At 45.0% G+C, this 20,035-nt stretch overlaps 1 protein-coding gene across 5 annotated transcripts in view; it reads right to left on the bottom strand.

Annotated features, from left to right (window-relative positions):
* Positions 1 to 10,807: 10,807 nt before the first annotated feature.
* The window catches only part of ablim3 (actin binding LIM protein family, member 3), a 44,728-nt gene continuing 35,500 nt past the window's right edge, over positions 10,808 to 20,035 (bottom strand). For 3 of the 5 annotated variants that reach the window (XM_076041544.1, XM_076041548.1, XM_076041545.1), the window contains 11 exons: positions 19,245 to 19,340; positions 18,848 to 18,898; positions 15,368 to 15,484; positions 15,115 to 15,185; positions 14,688 to 14,856; positions 13,711 to 13,740; positions 13,385 to 13,440; positions 12,840 to 12,906; positions 12,733 to 12,743; positions 12,545 to 12,625; positions 10,808 to 12,213 (listed from right to left, as the gene is read on the bottom strand). In XM_076041544.1, the coding sequence (XP_075897659.1) occupies positions 12,100 to 12,213; positions 12,545 to 12,625; positions 12,733 to 12,743; positions 12,840 to 12,906; positions 13,385 to 13,440; positions 13,711 to 13,740; positions 14,688 to 14,856; positions 15,115 to 15,185; positions 15,368 to 15,484; positions 18,848 to 18,898; positions 19,245 to 19,340 (863 nt within the window). In that variant the 3' untranslated portion in view covers positions 10,808 to 12,099. Of the gene's footprint in view, positions 12,214 to 12,544; positions 12,626 to 12,732; positions 12,744 to 12,839; positions 12,907 to 13,384; positions 13,441 to 13,710; positions 13,741 to 14,687; positions 14,857 to 15,114; positions 15,186 to 15,367; positions 15,503 to 18,847; positions 18,899 to 19,244; positions 19,341 to 20,035 lie in introns of all 5 variants that reach the window. The other 2 variants (XM_076041546.1, XM_076041547.1) reach the window with 2 other exon arrangements.

Below are 20,035 nucleotides of genomic sequence, written 5' to 3'. Positions count from 1 at the left end.
CTAAAAGAAACGTTCCTGGAAGTTCCCACTGCTTTATTGTGCTTGGATCCGATGGGTATGAGACCATTTCCAAAACTCATCTCGCCTGAAAGATTGCTGCAGGTTAAAGACTTTGAGGTGTCCAGGGACAACAGGAAGGAAAATAAAAAGCTTACCCTCGCGCACAAAGCAACGTCTTATCTCATCTCGGGGTAGGCACTCGTGAGGCGTCTCAGTTTGGAGATGGGTGACTGATTGGTTTCATCGAGCCACGTGAGGGTCATCCAAATACCAGCATCTTACTCTGTCGTCAAAGGTCGGGAATCCACGAGGAATGAAAACCAAATGAGAAGACAGAAGACCATCACTGGGGTTTGTGTAGCTGATGTGCACAAACAATCAGTGCATTTGCATGTGTTTTATTGCCTTTAAAGCACACGCAAACATCTTAATGCACGTAGAAACAGTGTTCTTAAAATCAAAGAAAGAGATCCATATTATTCTCTCATACTCTGATTTCTCCTGCCTTGTAAAGTGAGATGTCCAATGGGAATCGCAAAGCAGTGTTGTCCTGCCAATCAACATTGTGGTTTCAAGAACTGGCGGAACACAATTTTGGACCAACAAAGAAATATGTCAATGAAATGCTCCAACAGCTCCAGAGGTTTAGTAATGTGAAGTCCATTGATGGTAGAAGGACGAGGAATGGTGGCTTCTTGAAAAGAGCGGCGAAAAAGTGTTGTTATGCCCACTAGTTGAAATCTACACAGCGCCACCTAATGTCGAGGAGGAAGAAATACTTTAGCCGAAAACCAGAATATCTCTTTGGCATGAAAACTAGGGGTAAGGACAGTTGTCCGACCCGATCCAACATCAGAGAAATGCAGCTATCTGAATAAGCTGTGCAAGCATGGGCAGTCAGTGTTGAGGTAAACCAGACGACATGGAACTTTTGTATGGGGAGCAGCGCAAACATCACCTCTCACCACCTGCTGACCCCATCGTGATAAAATCCCCACCCAGGTTTCCCTGCCTCCGAGCAATGCCAAAGCCTGACAGCTCGCATCTCCCTGGCACGCAAACGTGTTTGGGCATAAACGAAACTGATCCTGTGGCAGGTAAACAGCCGGAGGCAGGGTTTGCTCACTGCCATAATGATACAAATCGAAACAGTGACTGCAACTCTGACCTCAGCGAGAGCCGTGTGTGATAATCGCTTGGTGGTTGGATTTGAGTTATGACAACCCACTTAATACGTTTGAGTACATACTTAAGATAGAGGTAAGTGATAGTGTGTGAACCTGTACTTCACGTAGTCGTCTGCTTTTCCTTTGCAGGCCGTTTATTCATCTTTCAGCCCGTCATGACACATCGACATTTGACATCTCATCATGTAGTAATGACGGTCAGGTCGAAGTCGATATGCAGTGATGACGCCACCCCCTCTACACCAGGATTAGACAAAGCTCAATGGACAATTATGTACTTTGTCTGGATTTGCTGCGTGAAATAACACCAAAACAGTGATACTGAAGAGAGGCTTACAGGAAAACAAACACTTGACCGTGCAGTCTCTGAAGAAGACTCCTTGAGTTTTAGATATGTCTCACCTAATCGTATCTTCCAAAGGAGCAGATATGATAAGATCTATATATTTTTTTCCATGAAGTACACCCACAGCATGTTCCTCTTTATCAAGATTAACTCAAGATTCTCAGCTCATTGCTGACTTGTTCACAGCCCCAGGGAATTTGTGAAAAGGAAACACAGAAGTGCCCCTGAATATCTGGCTTCTTTCAGTTATCAAGGTGACAAAAACACAGCTCCAATCAATCTTGAATCATTTTTATAGTTTTCTAAGCAAATGTTGCAACTGGTATTCATTTCTCCTATTAATATGAAAGTCACTGATAATAGAAATGCTCTGTATGGAAGCCCGCAGACGGCATTATGGCTTGAACACAAGATGAGAAATAAGTCTAACCCCTGTTTTACACCAGAAGCGTCTGCAGAGCGTGAGCAGAGCGACCGTGTTGACGCTCTGCTCACGCTCCAGCACCCTCGCACACAGGACGCGTTTTACGAGCAGAGCGTCTCGCGCAGCGGCTCGATCGGTTCACGCGAGGATTGCAAGATTGCGTAACATCGATACTTCGAGACACTGTCTCAACAGTGTCTCGAAGTATCGATGTGTGTAAAAAAGAAAAATAATAATAAACCGAACTGCTGGCATCATACAAAATGCAGGTATTTAAAGTATAGATGCATTTTGTTCATCATAGTTTGAGATTCAAAGTGAAATCTGTTGAAAAAATGTTTTTCTTTGACGGCCGACCTGAACAGCGTTGAAGCCGATGCGTCACGTTGATGTTTCACAGTAAAGTACAGCACATATAAATACAAAATCCAGCGCATTGTGTGTTATGATGAAAATCAACCGGATCCACCGTGTTTTTACACCATTGACTTCCTGTCTGAACGATCCCACCTGCTACGATTGACGCAGGAGGGACGCGGCAAGCGTCAAAGAATAAATTCTGCCGTTCTTTTCCACGTGGTCGCGTTTTACTGCTTCTGGGACGCTTCTGTGACGCGGACGCTCTGCGCCTGGTGTGAACCTGCTCATTGACTTTAGTGGCCGCGTTTCACTGCGTCGACGCGGACGCTCTGCTGACGCTCTGCAAACGCTGCTGGTGTAAAACAGGGGTAAGAAACATCAGGGCAGATGTTTATAGATCATCTTTGCAGTACTAAGAAAAAAAACCCTTGTGAGTGATTTTCAACTTGTTCCACGCACACAACTCTTTTCCTGTCCGGCATTAGTTAGCTGGCCAACCAAAACTGTATGGGGACACCCCCCGCACTCCCTTTGGAGATGGACTTCCTCCTTCTGCTTGATGACATCACGTATCACCTCCGGCCTTCTGTTTCCTCGTCCTGTCAGCTGACCCACTCCCAGCTCTGCTCCACTGTCTCTGGTGACCCCATTTTCATTATGATGTGTAGATCCGGCGCTTGATAGAATTGAATAGGCTGTGAGCGTATTTCAGATGAATGGCAGCATAATGGTGCTCTAAAACATGCCCTCATTCTAATCTTTTTTTAGCCGACACAGGTAGCTCCCCCTGGGGTGGAGACATTCTTTATAATGGCCTTGGCATGTGCATCTGGCCAGTGTAGGTAAACTTTTGAAACATGCACACCGGTGAAAGAAAGATGTACTGTACGTCAGACGGAGAGCAGGAAACATGCCGGGCAGCAGGAGAAGGCAACATTTGATTTGGAGGGATTGTATGAACTCAGGAAGGCTAGGAAATAAGGCCAGCTCCTCTGTTCCCATATCAACAACAAATCACATGAGCAATATATGAAACTGTCAACAGCTATTACAAAGATACTTTTGAAAAGATGCAATAAACCATAAAAGATGGAAGTAGGACATTGAAAAGTAAATATGTTTGCAAGTAAATTACCAGTAGGTACATTCCCAACATCTGGAGAACACATTTTACAGCAAACATTGTTTCTAGCCAAACAGCAGAGATTACATCTGATCTAAGCAGTGCAGATTTCAGGCCGGTTCCCTCGATTAATGAAAATAATATAGGGTAAAATCAAAATTAGGTTTGTGTCTCTTTTTGCTATTGTCTTTCGTTTTATAAACATCTCCTTTGAGGGACAGTTCAAAGGTCAACTCAAGAGAGAACCTCTTAAATCAGCCAACAGACCTGCACATGCACTGAGAGAAACACAAGCCTTAACATCTATGTTTGCTCAATGTGAAGCACAGCCTCCAGGCCAGCCTCAACCCTTTGCTCTCTGGCCTTGTTTGCCATTCTTGTTAACTTCCCTCTTTGAGAACCTGATTCTGTTCAAACAGACCAATTAGAAGTCAACTCCTGACACACATAAAAACCACAAGAAAGGAGAATTATGGCTAAAAGGAAAGACAAGCAGCACGGCAGCACGGATTACTTATTAAGGATGGCCCTTGATACACAAGGGGATTGTGTAACATTTGAAGGGTGTCCGAGAACTTTTTCCATGACTGTACCTTAAGTGTAAGCGTGTTCAATTTGTGTAAGGACACAAATTGAAAACAGAAAGCACAGAAAGCTCGAACATGCAAACGTAAGCTGACAGGCAATACAAATGCGTGTGCTCTAAAGTACTGATAAATAGGATGAGGATATTTGATTTAGCCTGCAAGTCATCAGCACTTGAGATCTGAAAACTAGGACTAACGGAGCCCAACAACTGCTGACACTGGAAGTTCTTGTAGGTTGCAACTCTCCCCCTTTCCTACACCCACCAACGTGCACTTCTTTACGAAACGTATGCAATCAGCCCATGATTATGATGAGGATGATGATATTGCTTTCACGTAAAGATAGAGTCATTTAAACCAAAAGAGGCATTCATTTTAGGATGCCTCCTGAACACACACGCCCACACGCAGACACACACACACACACTGCAGCCACTGCAGCCACTGCCACACATTGGAGGTTTCAAACGCAAAGAAAAATGCAGCAGAAGAAAAATCCAAATGAGCAGGCAGGGCTAAAACAAATAAAAGATTGTGAAAAAGTGACCATTTTTAATGTTTATATTCATTTTCACATGAGGGTCTTCTGACGGTGATGACAGATCAAATCTTCAGTGTGTTGCTGTCTAATAAAACTGGAAACTATGGGATCCTCCCAGTTTTCCCAAAGGCATCATGGGATAGGTTTACCTACCCAGAGACAAAGAATGGAAAGAAGAATAGAATAGAAAAGGCTTTAGGAGGTGGACAGATGTCTAGAATGATCCCATTCTGGAAAACTGGAACCATCAACATCCTGTTTTGACTGTTTTTCTTCTGATGATCAATGTGTAAAAAGGAGGAGGAGTCGATCAGTTTGCCTGATTCATCATTCATGCTTTTTTTCCAGACATGGAAAATAATTCATTGGAATTCTGCAAATGTGACAATAGACGCACAAATGAAGAACCACGTCTACATCTGGGCTTCGCTGCCATGTGGATTTAGGTCAAACATCAAAAGGTCACAGCAGTGGACAACGGTGTCTGTCTGTCAAACCCTCAGCCCTTCCGTCTCATTTTTCATCCGCCGCTCGCTGCAGATCTATTCAGGTCTGGGGCGGCGGAGAGGGCTTGACTCAGCCTGCTGCCAGACAAAGGCTCTACAGTGCCGTCAGTATTATTCAGATCCAGTATCTGCCCCGCAGTCCTATGAGATCACCGCAATGCAATGTCTCCCTCACATAAAAAGTATTCACGGTCTGAGGAAGATGCTGTTCTGCGAGTGGAAGGGGCTGCTCGGCTGATGTTGCACAGACAGGGGTAACATACACAGATTAGCAGGCACACATACTCAGCGGATGGGATAAGGAGGCTTCTTTGTCTCCTTTTGGGATTTTTTTTTCCCACCGTTCTTAATGGAGCCTTTGACTGGAGCAGAGCACCATCTTCATTTTTTTCTTTTTCAATAATAGACTAAAGGGCACATTGTAGGTGTCTCCACTCTGCTTACTGCAGCTCATCGGAAATCATGCACGAGTTTATAATTCATAAATGATAGTCTGCTTCTTTTTTGCTTCTGATTAAAGAGGTGCAACCTGGTTACAATTCCTAGAATTCCTTCATCAGTCCCTCTAGTGAAAAATAAATGGTGCAACCAGTTTATTCATGGATAAGAATGGTCAATCAAGAGCACAGGTGCAACTTTAAGACCCAGTGGGTAAGAATTAGCAGCATCTACAGGAGGGCAAGGTGCTAATAATTTTGGGATTTTCTGGGATTAACATTTTTCGTGATAGCATCAACTGTCTTCTACCCGTGCATGTTGCGGGCAAATGTAATTACAGTAAATGGGGTTTCAACATTGTGGAGAGTTAACCTTTAAAACGGGGGGGGGGGGGGCGGAACGGCGGACTAGAAACAACGGCTTGTTGACGCACGCCTGTTCTGGAGTTTCTATGAGGGAGGGGGAAAAAAATGAACACGGCTCACATTTGATATTTTTCCCAGGAATTCTTTTCAACTCTTGCGCCTGCAAACCAGAAGCACCACCTGTCAGCACCATCTGTAGCGCTACGCAGTTTCAAATGCAAACCCCATGGCAAAAAAATTAAATAAATAAATACAACCATGGACTTTTGTATGGCCATTGACCTTTTTTCAGAGCTGAATTACTGAATACTACATGTTACCTCTTTTTGACGGAGGTTCTAATAAAAGTCCTTAATCAATCTGCAAAAAGCAAGCTTTGTTACATGCATGCACAAGCCCGCAGGCTAAGTATTTCTCCCCCTCGGTGGAAAAAAAAGAAAGAAGTCATATTAAACACTGTCGTCTCCATCTGCAGCAGAGCTCCATGGAAACCCTATATAAACAGCTGCGTCGAGAGTCACCGTTGACTGGACACAATGGACGTGTGCCCGCCCACACATGAACACCCTCCACACATCTCTGTCATATAGAATCACTCTGAGCTCCTCCACTTGCCTGGGTTAAAGAGGGGGAATTCCGCTTCACACAGGGCCGGTCCACCGTCGACTGGGATTTATAGCATCACGCACAATGGGGTGTATATACTGTATGGGTATAACATACAGTATGAAACGTATGGCACTGTATCTGTGACAATGAGCGTGTCGTGCTGGTTTCAAAAGTCACCGCAAGGTCACAAAGAGCAAGAAAAAAAAAGGAAAAAAAAACATTGTTTTCAAGATGCGTCAACACACGCTGCTTTCTTTCCAAATAACAATGCAAGCTACATCATGCATAATATGCACACTTACAGTCCGCCGGCTTGATGACGGCAGCGAGCTGCATTTTAATTGTGCACTCTTGCCCCACTAACCCCTTCACGCTGCACTGTGTCTGAACTTAATTCCTCACAATTTGAGTCCTTGTTCTCGTTTTTGAATGTACCAGGCAGGTCAGGAACGTCCTTGTCAGCAAACACACAGGGCCTTTTTAGACATTTTTCAGTAGAATTGTGACATGTGTGCTGCTACATCCATCTTATTGGCTAAGAGGAATGCACGCCTAAACCAATTCATGCTTTTGGAGCAGATTCTGCTTGCAGGAGCAGGATGTCAGACTGACGCAGCGGGCCTCCACAGCGGCTCATTGTTTTTGGACCACGTATGTTTCAAAAACATCCCAACAATAGCCAGAATTGATGATATCTGCTGGGCTGCATCAGCGACAATCCCACCAGTGCGATGCATCTCCGAGGGGACTGCCTCTCCCCTCTCACGCCCACCTCATTGCTCTCTGCCTCAAAGTCGCGCTCGGGGAAATGAAACCTTTGTTGCAATAGCGCTCCAGCTGGCTTGGATAATAGTGCAAAAATAAAACAAATGTTCCAACCAATCAAAATCGTACCTGCCTGTTTGCAGCCTCATGAAAACATGAATGTCCACAAAGCTAACTTTGCTAGGTAGAAAAAAAAAAAAAAGCGAGACGTGAACTGATCATGGTGCATCAAATTAACAACTTATATCCTTTGGTTGCAGTTATAAAAAGTTCTGCAACTGCCCGGTAGGTCAGCTGTCCAGCTGCAACTAGTGGTTGGCAAAATGAGCAAGTGGCTAAAGTAAAGTGCAGCTTTAGTCAGCAAAATCCCACAAGTGGGTGGAGAGACAAACAATCTAAACCTAACCTAAAGAAATTTGACATGTATCGTATAAAAAGAGAACTAGTCTTGAAAAAAAAAAAAAAAAAACTTATTTGAAATTCAATGTGTGACTGATGTAATGTTTCATACTCATTGATGGAGTAATCATAAAAGGTTAAAGGGATACTGTAATATTATATAATGAAAGGAGTTGAAAATTGAAAATGAAGTTCACCTGTAAAGGCTTTGGTGCGTTTTAGGTGAATTTTTAATTTCATCCAAAAGCCTAACTTCCCCTCCTTACTGTGAGCGGTGCATCTTTAAACATTATCACTCAGTCCATGTGACACAAATATCCCTCTTGTATTCTGAATATGACAGTATTCCTCAATTAATACTGTTCATGTAAACAACATGTCCCGATTGGATATTCCAAATTCTGTATTTTTCCAGAAATTTGCATTTTCTGCTCGAGCTATAAAGAGGTTATGGGAGCACTCTTGAAGCATGTGAATGGTGCATTCAGGAAACTGTGGTTCTCTGGCACTCACTGAACTCTTTCAGAAGCAGCTCTCTCCCACCCGTCCCACCCGCACATCCGCACCCATAATCTCAATGTGGTTCGTGACGGCAACAGCGGGGGCTTTGCTTCTAATGTGACACCGCAGAACGAACAGCTTGAGGAAGATGATTGTGCGACTGTTGGAGGAGGCTGAACAATGGGAGCAGCCTGACAAGCGAGTTTTGCAGAGGGCCAAGAGGGGTGGAGGCAACGCATATTAATTTACATCAGCATCGAAGTGACACCCTCGGAATACTGTGTGCATGTAAATATGGGAAGGGTGTGTTTCTGTCATCATTCCATGGCATTAATATACAAAAAAACTGCATCTGTTTACAGGGGGAGTAATTATCAGCAGCTAATCAGGGGACTCTGCCGGGTCTGTGTAAACAGTGTGGGCAGTGAAGGATGTCCAGCTGTCAGTGTGACTTCCCCTGTGGTGCTGTTTACACAAACACAAAGCTCAGATACTGTGGATAGAGGAGCACTTTAGCTAATGTTCCCTGCGCTTCTGTGGGCCTGGGTACTGTAAATGATAAAAGTGAAAATCAAGGGTTTGTTTACAGGGGGAAAGAGACACTTCCTCCTCAAGTATCCAACCCTTAAACACGCAATGGAACATCACTCATGTCTGTCACTGAAAAAGTGGTGTTCCCATTTCAAATGAGAAAATACCACCTACTTTTATGAAGCATCTCAACATATGTAGTGTATGTAGCCAACTGCTGCAACCAAGGGGACTCCTATGGTTACACAACACGAAGACTGACTCAAAGACTCTCTAGATTGGAGCCTGCTGGGATGGTATGTGGTGTGTAGTCTCTCAACTATTCCATTCATTCTGAAGCAAATGAAAAAATGCAAACTTTTCCACAAACGATTTTTTTGTCTACAAGAGTAAAATGAAAATACTTTTTTCAGTACAGCAGGTGATACTCTCAGTGAGGTCAAGTGGGTTTGGACAGCAACAGTGTGACCTCTAAGATCTGAGACGGCTCCTGGCTCGACAGTCTTACGCAGCAGCATCGGCTGTCGGAGATCAAACAGCCTTGAATCCCTGCTTTCCCTGGAAACGCTGCTCCTCACGGTCAAACTCCACATGGGATTCAGTCGGCTTTGTTTTCTATTACAAAGTGAGCGAATGTTTGGCCATGCAGGGGGGCTGACTGTCCGCGCCCCTCCCAGTGAAAACATGTGGGGTTAGAAAACACGTACGTTTCATATTTTCAGCAGATTTCAACACAACACAGAGGAAAGGAATTCACTGCTGGACAGGGCCACCTCCGAAACAAGGTTGGGTCTTATCTCTGATAGCTCATCTCCACGTCCCGCCATTTGGCTCGAGACGGGATGAGTCAGATTCACTTTCTACGACAATAAGCAGTCACACTCACGACAGCGAGTCTGTCTGCCACTAAAGAGGGAGGCCAGTGTGATATCAGATGTGCTTTTGTTGCATCTTTGTCTCCAATACAACAGAAGAACGAGGAGACAATCCAAGATAAAATAAGAGGAAACGGAACTCTACTGACAGTTATTAAGAGGCAAACACAAGTGCGCTCACAAATCAAATTGAAGTGACACTTTTTTGTGTTAAAACAGTGGAACTAGTGTGATACAAGGCAATTATGCAGTGGGTGAGGCTGACAAACGTTTGACAGTTGATAACAACTAAAACCAGTCAACATGCCACCAATCAATGCCCACCCTCTCACACCCCCACACATCATCATCAACATTATGAGGTCGCCAGAATACACTTACATTTGGTGCCTCTCGTGTCCATCCCGCCGGTGACGCTGTGCAACTCTAGCGCGAGCCCATGAATGACTGAGGGTGTGAAGGTGTGTGTGAGATAGAGAGAGAGAGGGGGGAAAGAAGGAACGTGCGTGTATGTGTGTGCACTGTGCAGCAGCCACAACGCCGCTGACAGATCGAGCGCAACCTTACAGATCTGCTGGCCGGGAGCCGGGGTAAACTGCTGTTTGCTGGGTCCTAGCGCCTTCCGCTACAAAATTGTCATGTTTGGCTGATAAAAGTAGTTCCCATAGACTGGATGGATGGCGCGCATATCGACCGATTACATTTGAGTCATTTAACAATAAACTAAACTTGAAAAGCTTTTAACAGTTCGTTTGATTTGTTTCTTATTGAAACAACACTGATTAGATCAGTTAAATGAGATGAGATTGCATTGGCGGTCGCGTTAGGTTTTTTGTTTACCTTTAGTTCCGGGTTGACTTCCGGTCAAACTAAACCATTCACAGGTGAAGGACATTGATGTATAATTAAACAAAACTGAGTTAAAGATTGTGGAAAGTCCACCAGTGAAACTTTACTTTTAGGCAGAGGAATTTAGTTGCTTTTATGAACTTTCACCTAGATTTGTCAAACTATAATTAGGTCATCAAAGACTGCCTTGTGAAGTGATGTTATCCAAATGAAACCTGCCTGGTATTTTAATTAACTGGGAGCTGGCAACTTATAAAGTTACTAAATACAACTGCTCCGCCATTCATTTGAGAAGAAATGAGACCGTAAATTCAAAAAGCACAAGTGTAAAAAAAGAAAAAAAGAAAAAGAAAAAGAAAAGAAAAGAAAAGAAAAGAAAAGAAAAGAAAGAAGGACAAGAATGAATTTTCTTCAAGTTTATTTTTTTGTGACAAAACCAAAAAATAATCCTGGATCTCTGTCAATGTGTTAAATACCTTGTAGAGCATTTCATCGTGAGACAATATAATCTCTGTAGCTACAAAATTACTGGATTATCATCCTAAAATAATATAAATAAGAAGTGAATGTAAATATGCCGACAGTCCAAGTTCCAAAACATTTAGTCACGGTTCTATTGCAATGAGCTGAAAACCACGGACCATAAGGACTGAACTGGTGCTTCTTCTTCTTCTTTTACTTTTTAATCTACTAAATTTAACATTGGTGGATTGCACATTTGTTAAGATTGCCGCACAGATGCACTGTGACTCTGTATCTACTGGGTGGCCTTTGGCACACACTATTAAAAACCCAAACATGAAACGGAAGCCAAACTCCTAATTTGTCTATTTTCACCCTCACTTTGGTTTTGATCTGCAGCACGATCTCAGTGGAACTTGCCCAAACATCGAGTCCGCCGCGGACTCTTATTCTTCTTTTCATTAATGAATTGGTGTAAACAAGAAGAACGCAGTATCTTGTGTGAGGGAGCAGAAACAGGTAAATTAAAGAAGCAAACAAAGCAAAGTGACACTCGCTCGCTCACCATCTGCCCGTGTATCTAGTCATTCACCCTGATAAAGTGTCGGAAACAATATACTGTATCTACATTCTAATCATTCAGATTGCTGGTGCTGCACACTCATAACTAAGAGAGCATAACAAATAAGGCAAAGCCAAAATTCCCGTCTTAATGTTTTCTTCCTCTTTTTTTTTTTTAGTACAGTGGCCGGTCACAGACATCCCCCACACACGAGGTCTTACAGTGGGGAGTGGGGGTGGCGGGGGGTGCACAGTCCTGCCTTCCTCCGTCCGTCAGGCTTCAGAAAAGCACAACACAACTGCACTACAGTTTCTATTGCTTACACACCACTCCAGCACGCAGCCACAGTTGCACCAGCAACCATCCTAACAGTTTATTTCAGCCTATCTGTGCATAAAGTCTCAGCGGCCTCTGCCCCTCGCCGTCATCGCCGTGCTCGCCACGGGTCCACGCTGGTGTGACCGCGATTTGGTTTTGTCATTCTCCAGGAGCTCTGGAACAGGGTCTCAGCCATGGCAGTGAAACTGAGTAGAAGTCGTCCTCTCTCTCTCTCTCTCTCTCTCTCTCTTTCTCCAGTTAGTCGGTCAGTCAAGTCTTTCCACGCTCGTTATGGCAGGTTTTTTTTTCTTCTATTTTTCTTTCTTTCCTCCTCAGACGTGTAGTTTGTTATTAAAACAGCCGGGCCTGTTTCTTCAGCTCGTTTCTTTTCCACAGAGCCAGCCGGTCAAAGTCCTCCACCGTCATGCCGAAGACTTGGACAAATTCCTCTGGGGACAGGTGGCGCTGTGAACCCAAGGGGGCAGGGAAAAGACATAGGGAATACATTTGCTAGTCAGGAAAATCTATCGATGACTAATATTGATAAAGATGGTTAAAAACCTGACAGACTGAAAAAAATGCACGCTTCTTCTGGTAATATAAAACAAATTGAATTGCTTTTACAAAAATGTGACTTGATGAAAAATATTTGAAAAGGTGAAAACAGTTTCACAAAATCAGGTTACTTCATTTAACATTTATCAGGCTGTGACGTCCTGTGCACTAACAATTTAAAGCTGGAACAGAAAAAAAAACTAACTAACCTAACTTTTTGATGGCACTTATCTCAACTTACCTCCAGCCTGGCTCTGTCTACATCTTTGGGGAGCCTGTTGCGACCTCTAGTGGTCACAATAAGTGCTTCGTAGGGGTACACCTGCAGAGCGTCAGACAGCACGCTGCATTAACCACCCTAATTTACGTCATATCACATTGGGGTCTTTCACAGGATAAACTGTTACAGTGATTGTATCGAAAGCTTACCTTGTATTCGGCTGAGTGAGAGGAAGAGAGAATAGAGTCAGTCTATAGAAACAAGGCATTTTATGTGTCGATCAGATCAGGGAGGCGTTCTATTTGTGTAACAGTACCTTTGCTTCCCCAGTTGACTTCACTGCCACTGTCATACTGGTACTGGTAGCAATCTGCACTCTGAGGCTGCAAACGACCAAAGAACAGCGCAGTGCAATTATCAGCGATGGAATGTCGACATTACAGACATTGACACTGTTGAGTCTCTGGCACAAATGTGAAATTAGTCCATTCATTTCAGCCATTTTTACATGGATCTCTGGAAAACAACATATTTAGCCCTCTGTTTATAGTCTCCAGGAATGACAATTTAACTTGACAAAACCCATGCTTCGTTGGACCTTCCATGTGTTTGAAGACATTAAAAAGCCAAGGATGAAGGCAAAAGTCACTTCATTGCGTAATGCATGTTGTGTAATTTCACAAGTACATCATTTAATCTTTTAGAATCAAGTTTAATGTCAGGTGTGCCCTGTAAAACGTATATAAATTATATAAATGAATACTTGTTCGCATTGTTTTTTATGGATAGTGTTATTACTTAAAATCAAACCCTGCCTACAGTCAGTGGAAAACATTCTACTGTGCTGTTATGTTGCCTCACCCTTTGGATGCCGTTGCGTCCATATCCAGGAAGTGAGGCAGACTTGTTGACAAAATCTGAAATGTAAAGATTTGAGCGGTAACGTGCATCAGTAACAGAAATGCAGAGAAGGGGACAACACGATCAATAGCAGGTCGCTGCCAGAAGAGGGCACTCTTGACTAACCCAAGCATCCCCGTGTTCCAGATGTGCACACACAATTACAGCGCACTGTGATTGATAATCACCAAGAACTGCATCGTGCGTGAACTCTGATCAGTCGTCTTTAAACAATATTAATTTTCATAATCATTCAAACATTATTGTTATTTAAATAATTAACTTACCATTATTGGCACTGTACTGTGACCTGGGTGCTGTAGGAAAGAGACAAAGAGGATGGTGTCAGCTGACACTGTCATCAGTCCAGAAAAAAACAAAAACTTTTTTTTGCATTTGCTTGCTTCTAAAGAATTTTTAATTGTTGTCACTTCATACATTTTATCTATTTCTCCCTGTGGGCATTTTTCTTCAGAGAGTCAAGCTTTTTACAAAGAAAAGCTGAAAAAGAGCCAGTCCAAAATCTGCTAATCATTGTAGTGCATGTGGTTGTACAACACAGCTCAGCTGGTTGAAAGCCTCTGCTGCCTGTGAAACCATCGGCAACAGATAACCACTGAGTTGTGTGCCCTCCCATTAGAGAAACAGCTTTAATGAGAGATCTTACGGCTCATAAATAAACCAGGACATGGGACGGCAGCTGTGAGAGTGAGCGAGCGAGCGAGCGAGCACGAGATGTCAGCATAGGCAGTGGAACGGATAGACGCAGGGTTGAATATAGACGGTGACACCGAGAGACCACGAGAAGGAGGAGTGGGAGAAATAAAGAAAAACGCGCACGCGATCCTCGCAGCGAGACGGCGGAGCAGATGGAAGGAGGAAGACGCTGCGTGTCTGGGAGTCGGGCAGGCGCTAAAAAAAGGAACCGGCGGTCCCAGCGCGCTGCGTTCCTGGTCCTCACGACCACAAGCGGCCCTGCTAGCATCAGGTGCAGCTCCATCACATCTGCCCCCCCCCTCCCACACACACACACACACACACACACACACACACACACACAGCCATCGGATCGCTTCCACGGCAGCGACAGGCCGCAGGTTCGGAGCCAGATGCATGAAAGCATCTCGCCGTGACCTCTGCTGACCTGCAGCCACGCCCTCGCCAGGGCATCAACACGCAAGCACGGCTTATGAACCTGATGCGATCAGAGACTGAACAAGGAAACAAAGAGGCAGGAGGTGTCAGGGCGGGGCGGGGTCCTTACATCCGTTGAGGGTGTTGTTGTACGCTGGGGTGCCGTAGCCCGTGGTGTTGAGAGTCTCCTTGCTCCCGCTGCGAGAATTCCTGGCGCTGCCCCAGGGGTCGTTGTCATAGGAACCCGACCTAGCTTTCATCTCCTCCTTCAGGATCATCCTCCCGATGCCACTCCCGATCTGCGAGGGAGCGTCGGGAGACGCGGAGGGGAGAGAAAGGAAGGAAGGGAGGAAAAAAACATGAAACAAAAGAGGCATGTGAGGAGAAGCTGCTAACATGTATGAGCGCGAGCAAATTAGAGGGGGGGAAAAAGGCATAGTTAAGGCACCAACGCTACAGAGGGTGTGTTATTAATAGCTGGAGGTGGCTTTCCTACATCAGATGACGATCGTGATGATGACGATGATGCCAGTAAGAGATATAACGAAGCCGCTTACTCTTTGAAGGCTGTTGCTCCAACTCTCTTCGTCTCCCCCCGTCGAGTAGCGTCTCCTCGGCATCCGATAGGCTGAGAGAGCGAGAGCAGATGAAAGAGATTCTTTGGCACAAACACCGGGAGGCGAGAGCGAGCGCGGCCGAACCGAAAGTGACAACTGCAGAGTTACAAAAAAAAAACTGCGCCGTTCTCTGTTACACGGAGCGGGAACAACGCAGCTCGTGATGCGACTGAGGCGACGGAGCAGTTCGTACCCCTCGGAGAGCTGGTGTAGGGGCAGTAGTCGGACTCGGACTGGGAGCACGTCTCGGGGGAGTAGGCCGACAGCCTGGAGGATCTGAGGATGTCCTCGCTGGTCCTGCTCTTGGTGGCTGCATCCATACGATTGTCTGCGGGACGAGGGATCAGGTTAGAAAGGGCAGGGAACTCGGAGGGAACTGGATGTTCTAGAGAGGTAACATGGATTCTGATTTTATTTTTCAGTCAATGCTTCGCTGTGGAACAAATGCTAATAGCTTCGACCGTAGGGTACTAGCTTTCCTTCCTCTAATAGCCCTTATGGTCATTCAGCGTTTGGCCATACTGAGGGGCAGGCTAATGATGCTGCGTTCAATTTCAGCACAATTGCACTAAAATAATTGTGTACAGTAACAAGGCTTTTGAAAAAAAAAAAAAAAAAATACAGACGTGACTTTGCAGCTGCAGCACCTCACCAGTAGGGGCGCAGCAGCCTCACTGCCATACCACAATGAAATGGAAATTTCTTCTTCTTGGTACACAAACATGGAGCGGAATGAGAAGAACATATTAGAAAATACTCCAAATGATGTGACTTTGGAACAACTGTGCTTGATGCCCGTTTGCACCAACAGCCAACTGGCTACAGGAACCTTCTCTGACACACTGGGCTCACACTGCTGTCGAACAAAAGTTCATTGACTCCCAATCAATTCCTCAAATCGACTCGCTGAAAAAGCAGCTCCTAGTCGTCTCCACGGATTAAACAATGCGTACAGGCCATTATCTGTCATTTGTTTTGCAAAGCACAGATAATTGCACTCCTGAAGCGCTTCACATTAATAGGCAGACGCGACGGCAGCATCAATCTTGTGATCTCGCTGCGGGCGCGGAGATTATTAAGTGTCATTTCCAGGCGGCGGTAAGACGACAGCGAACCGCTGGAGGAAAATTGTGCCACTGAACATCACAAAGATTTAGCAGAGTTCACATCCAGAATTCCTTCTGCATCCAGAATTCTTTTTTTCTTTTTAGGGTCCCCCGGGCAGGTTTTCGCCCTCCACGAGAGGCAGTCAATAAATAAAACAAACTGAATCTTGAATTAAAATTTCATCTAGGCTTCACTTTAGACGGACAACCATTGCGTTCTGCTGCCAGCAGCGACTCCTCATGCAGCGACACGTGACTAAAAGGCCGTGCTCGGCCAAGAAAATAAATAAATAAGTAAAAAAAAAAAAAAATCAACCGATATCTGCTCCATATCTGCAGTAACCGTATCCAGCATCCCTGCCCCTGAGATCAATACCTCAGCCGACGCAATGAAATTAAAGCGGCACCATCATGAACTCGGATACCGGCCCGGCCCGGCCCGGCCCGGCCCGAGACTGGCAGTCTTCTGGATGCGAGCGGTGCGAGGCGATCGCGACCGATGCCGCTCAGCGCTGGAGAAAGGCAGTCGATGGGTGTCGGTGTGTCAGCGGCGCAGCGTCACGCAGATCGCTCTTCATTTTCCTCGCCATTACCCAGGACTCCCGGCGATCCATGAGCCATTGAATTCCTATATACACGACGCTCGACACCTATGGCGGGCATTCGCGTCACACGTGCTCACACATACACGGAGGATTTTTTTGTTGGAGTGTGTATTGACACAGGGAGATGGAGGAACAGGAAGAGGAAAGTACACGGCGCCGGCACGCGCAGGGAGACACACTGTATGAAATATCTGTCTGTGAGCGACGGAGACGAGGGAGGTACTTACAGTCGGCAAGGTCACCGGAAAAGTGGAGCAGAAGGTGGAGGAAGTGGGTGAGGGAGAAAGTGATTGGATGCAATAAAGGGGAGGCACGGGGGAAAAAAAGGAAGAAGAGGGAAAAAGAAAAAGGGAAGCGTTATTGAGGCGTCCCCAGGGGAGGCGTGACAATATGAGCGCTTTGCTAGCCAGATGGGCTGCCGCTGCTGCCGGGGGTCTCGCTGCTACACAGGTAGCAAACTTCTGAAAGGTCCCATATTATGGCAGTTTTTAAAAAGTCATCTCTTTCATCGCAGACTGCAGCAGGAGCAGCCGCTGTGATTCAGTGATTCTGAGCTGATCTCCAGATAAATGATAAATCCGGCATTAGCGTCCTGCTAAAGCTAAAGCTATGTTGGGCCTCCGACATGAATGGAAGGGGACAAAGCGAAGGCGGAACAAACACTTGGGGATGGTAGCAGGCCAGGGAGAGGTAGCATTGCCCTTTGTGACATCACACAGGGCTGATCCCCCAAGCCTTATCTTACAGCAAGCAGACTGTGGAGAGTAGACTTAGCAAAAGAGGTCTCCGACTCTCCCATTGACATTTAAGAGACAAATTATTATGGTTAGTAAATGCAATAATTTGTTGCATAATAAGGGACCTTTGATGTCCAGTACATAACAGGCCTTTGAAGCACAAAACGACCTGATTATATCTGCTGTGCTTCTTGCACTGGTCAGCATCTTTTCATTTTTTTGCAGTCAATGACTTTGTTCTTTCTAAGCAAATATGGCCTGTGATGTACCAGTTATAGCCGGGGGTGGGGGTGGGGGGGGGCAAACAAAAAAAACCAACAACATGTGAGGGGTCTGTCTATATATAGATCGCCATCATGGTTAGCAAACTACCCCACAGATATCAACACGTACGGAACAGAAAGACACATGCAGGACAACAACAAAGACGCACTATCCTCCTGCTGGAGATGTTTGGATCTTGTGACTGAGGAGGGTTTTTTTTTTGTGGCAAGAGGATAGTGGATCTTTTCATCGCTTTATGAATGTTCACACTGAGGCACGCCATCCAGAAGGCGGAACGTTCATTTAAGTTTAATGACTTAGAGTCATAAAAGAGCTAAAACTTTTTTTTTTAAACTATTTTTATTATTAACTGTGCCTTTTGACTGCACGTAAACTTCGACCCGGACTGCTATGAAATTTCTGAGAAACACAATTTTTCTTTAAAAACAAACTAGTAAAAAGAAACCCAGCTGTGTCTCACTACCAAACATTAACATTTATGGTAGCATCTCTTTGAATTACAGCGTTGCAGATCTGGGCTGCGTCTGCAGCAGTCCCGAAAATTCACTTTCTTGTGTTCTTGGGTGTGTTTGACTCTGGTTTGGCTCAGCTTTATTCATGGCCTGTCCCTGCCCTGCTTGCTAACTAGAAACTGCCCGGCTGAGGGAAGCTCTACAACCACTGGGCAGGAAAACAGAGAAAACAAAAGTTTAATGATCTGCTTCTGAGAGCTCGACGCTTGACGAGGTGCAGTCAGTGCTTTCTGTTTCTGCGGTTTTGGGCTATTGACAGCTTCAAATGATATGATAACCAGAACATCAATACCATTAAATCACGGCGGGCTGCTGAGGAAAAACATCAATAGGTCACTCAAAACATCTAAATTGTGTACTCAAGCACAGCACAACTAAACTGACAACGGAGGACAGGCAGGCTAGAGGCGCGGCTAACTGCACTGTACCCGCTCTCTTATAGATGGGCGGCTTCCGGTAGATGTTGGGGTCCCCTGTGGCTGAGGAGAGAAAGAGGAGATGGAGGGTTGAAACGGTGCAGGGAGTCACGGAGGGGGAGGAGGATGTTAGTTCACGTCGGGAGGATCGGAGGAGTGAAGGGGAGAGCAGAGATGCAGCAGGAAGGGGAGGGAGAACAAGTCAGACAAGGCAAGTGCATGCAGCCCAGAAGAGAAAAGATTATTCCTGCGACCCCTTTTTTTAAAGTTCAACACGAAGCTCTCTGAGCCATTTACGCCAGAGAAAAGACTGTTGGGTTTTTCTCTGCAGCAGAGCAAAAAAAAACAAACAAAAAACAGCTATATGGGCTCACGAGTGGTGTCATGAGAAGGGGAGGCCTCGTCCTACCTGGTACGTGAAAGTGTTTTGGGGGCTGGATGATGGTGGGTGTGTTTGAGCGCCCCTCTTGGCCATAATAAGGTGAACTTCTCCCGCTTTCAGTGCCTGCGGGGAGCCAAAGCAAACCTTGAGATGCGTTTTCTACCGTATTATGCATGTATTTTAATTTATTGACTTTTCATTCTGGGTCCCAGTGCAGTAGCCTCGCATGACGTATTATCCAAAACTTCAGTAGCTCCACAAAACAGCATATTTAACCCTGTGTTTGCAGCCTCTTGCAAAAATGCTGCCGATTTATGAATTTTTTTCACCTTTTGGTTTAACAGATAAAAACGAGAAACATGCAGCTGCCTAACTGGGAATGTTGTCTGAGTAGGAAATTATCAACTACACATCACAGCCTTTTGTGACATCACAAAGGGTTGATTTGCAGAAAAGCAGAGCAAGCAAAGCAAAGGACTTTCTGCCATTGATGGCCAATTCACTAAAAGCTCAAGTTTCAAATTGAAATTGCACCTTATTGGACCTTCAAATGTACTTATTGTCAAAATATCAAACGTAAGGCTTGAATAAGGAGCACTAATAATGACATAACAACGACGTAGACATGACGAAAGCCAATTTTCTTTACACAAGGGGACCCTTATTCTCCTGCATGGACTGAAACTAGAAGATAAATCCTGTATAAGGTAATGACCCTGCTATTAATCAGTCATTCCACCAAGTCACCTCCCCATGTTCTCCATCAAAGGACGGAGCGAATGCTTTCTCGGAATGTTGAACTCTTCCTTTAACAGCTG

The sequence above is a fragment of the Nelusetta ayraudi genome, unplaced genomic scaffold, assembly GCF_046127955.1.
Source record: "Nelusetta ayraudi isolate G7.1 ecotype Tasmania unplaced genomic scaffold, CSIRO-AGI_Nayr_v1 ptg000068l, whole genome shotgun sequence".
NCBI lineage: Eukaryota > Metazoa > Chordata > Actinopteri > Tetraodontiformes > Monacanthidae > Nelusetta > Nelusetta ayraudi.
This window is presented reverse-complemented; position numbering and strand designations above follow the sequence as displayed.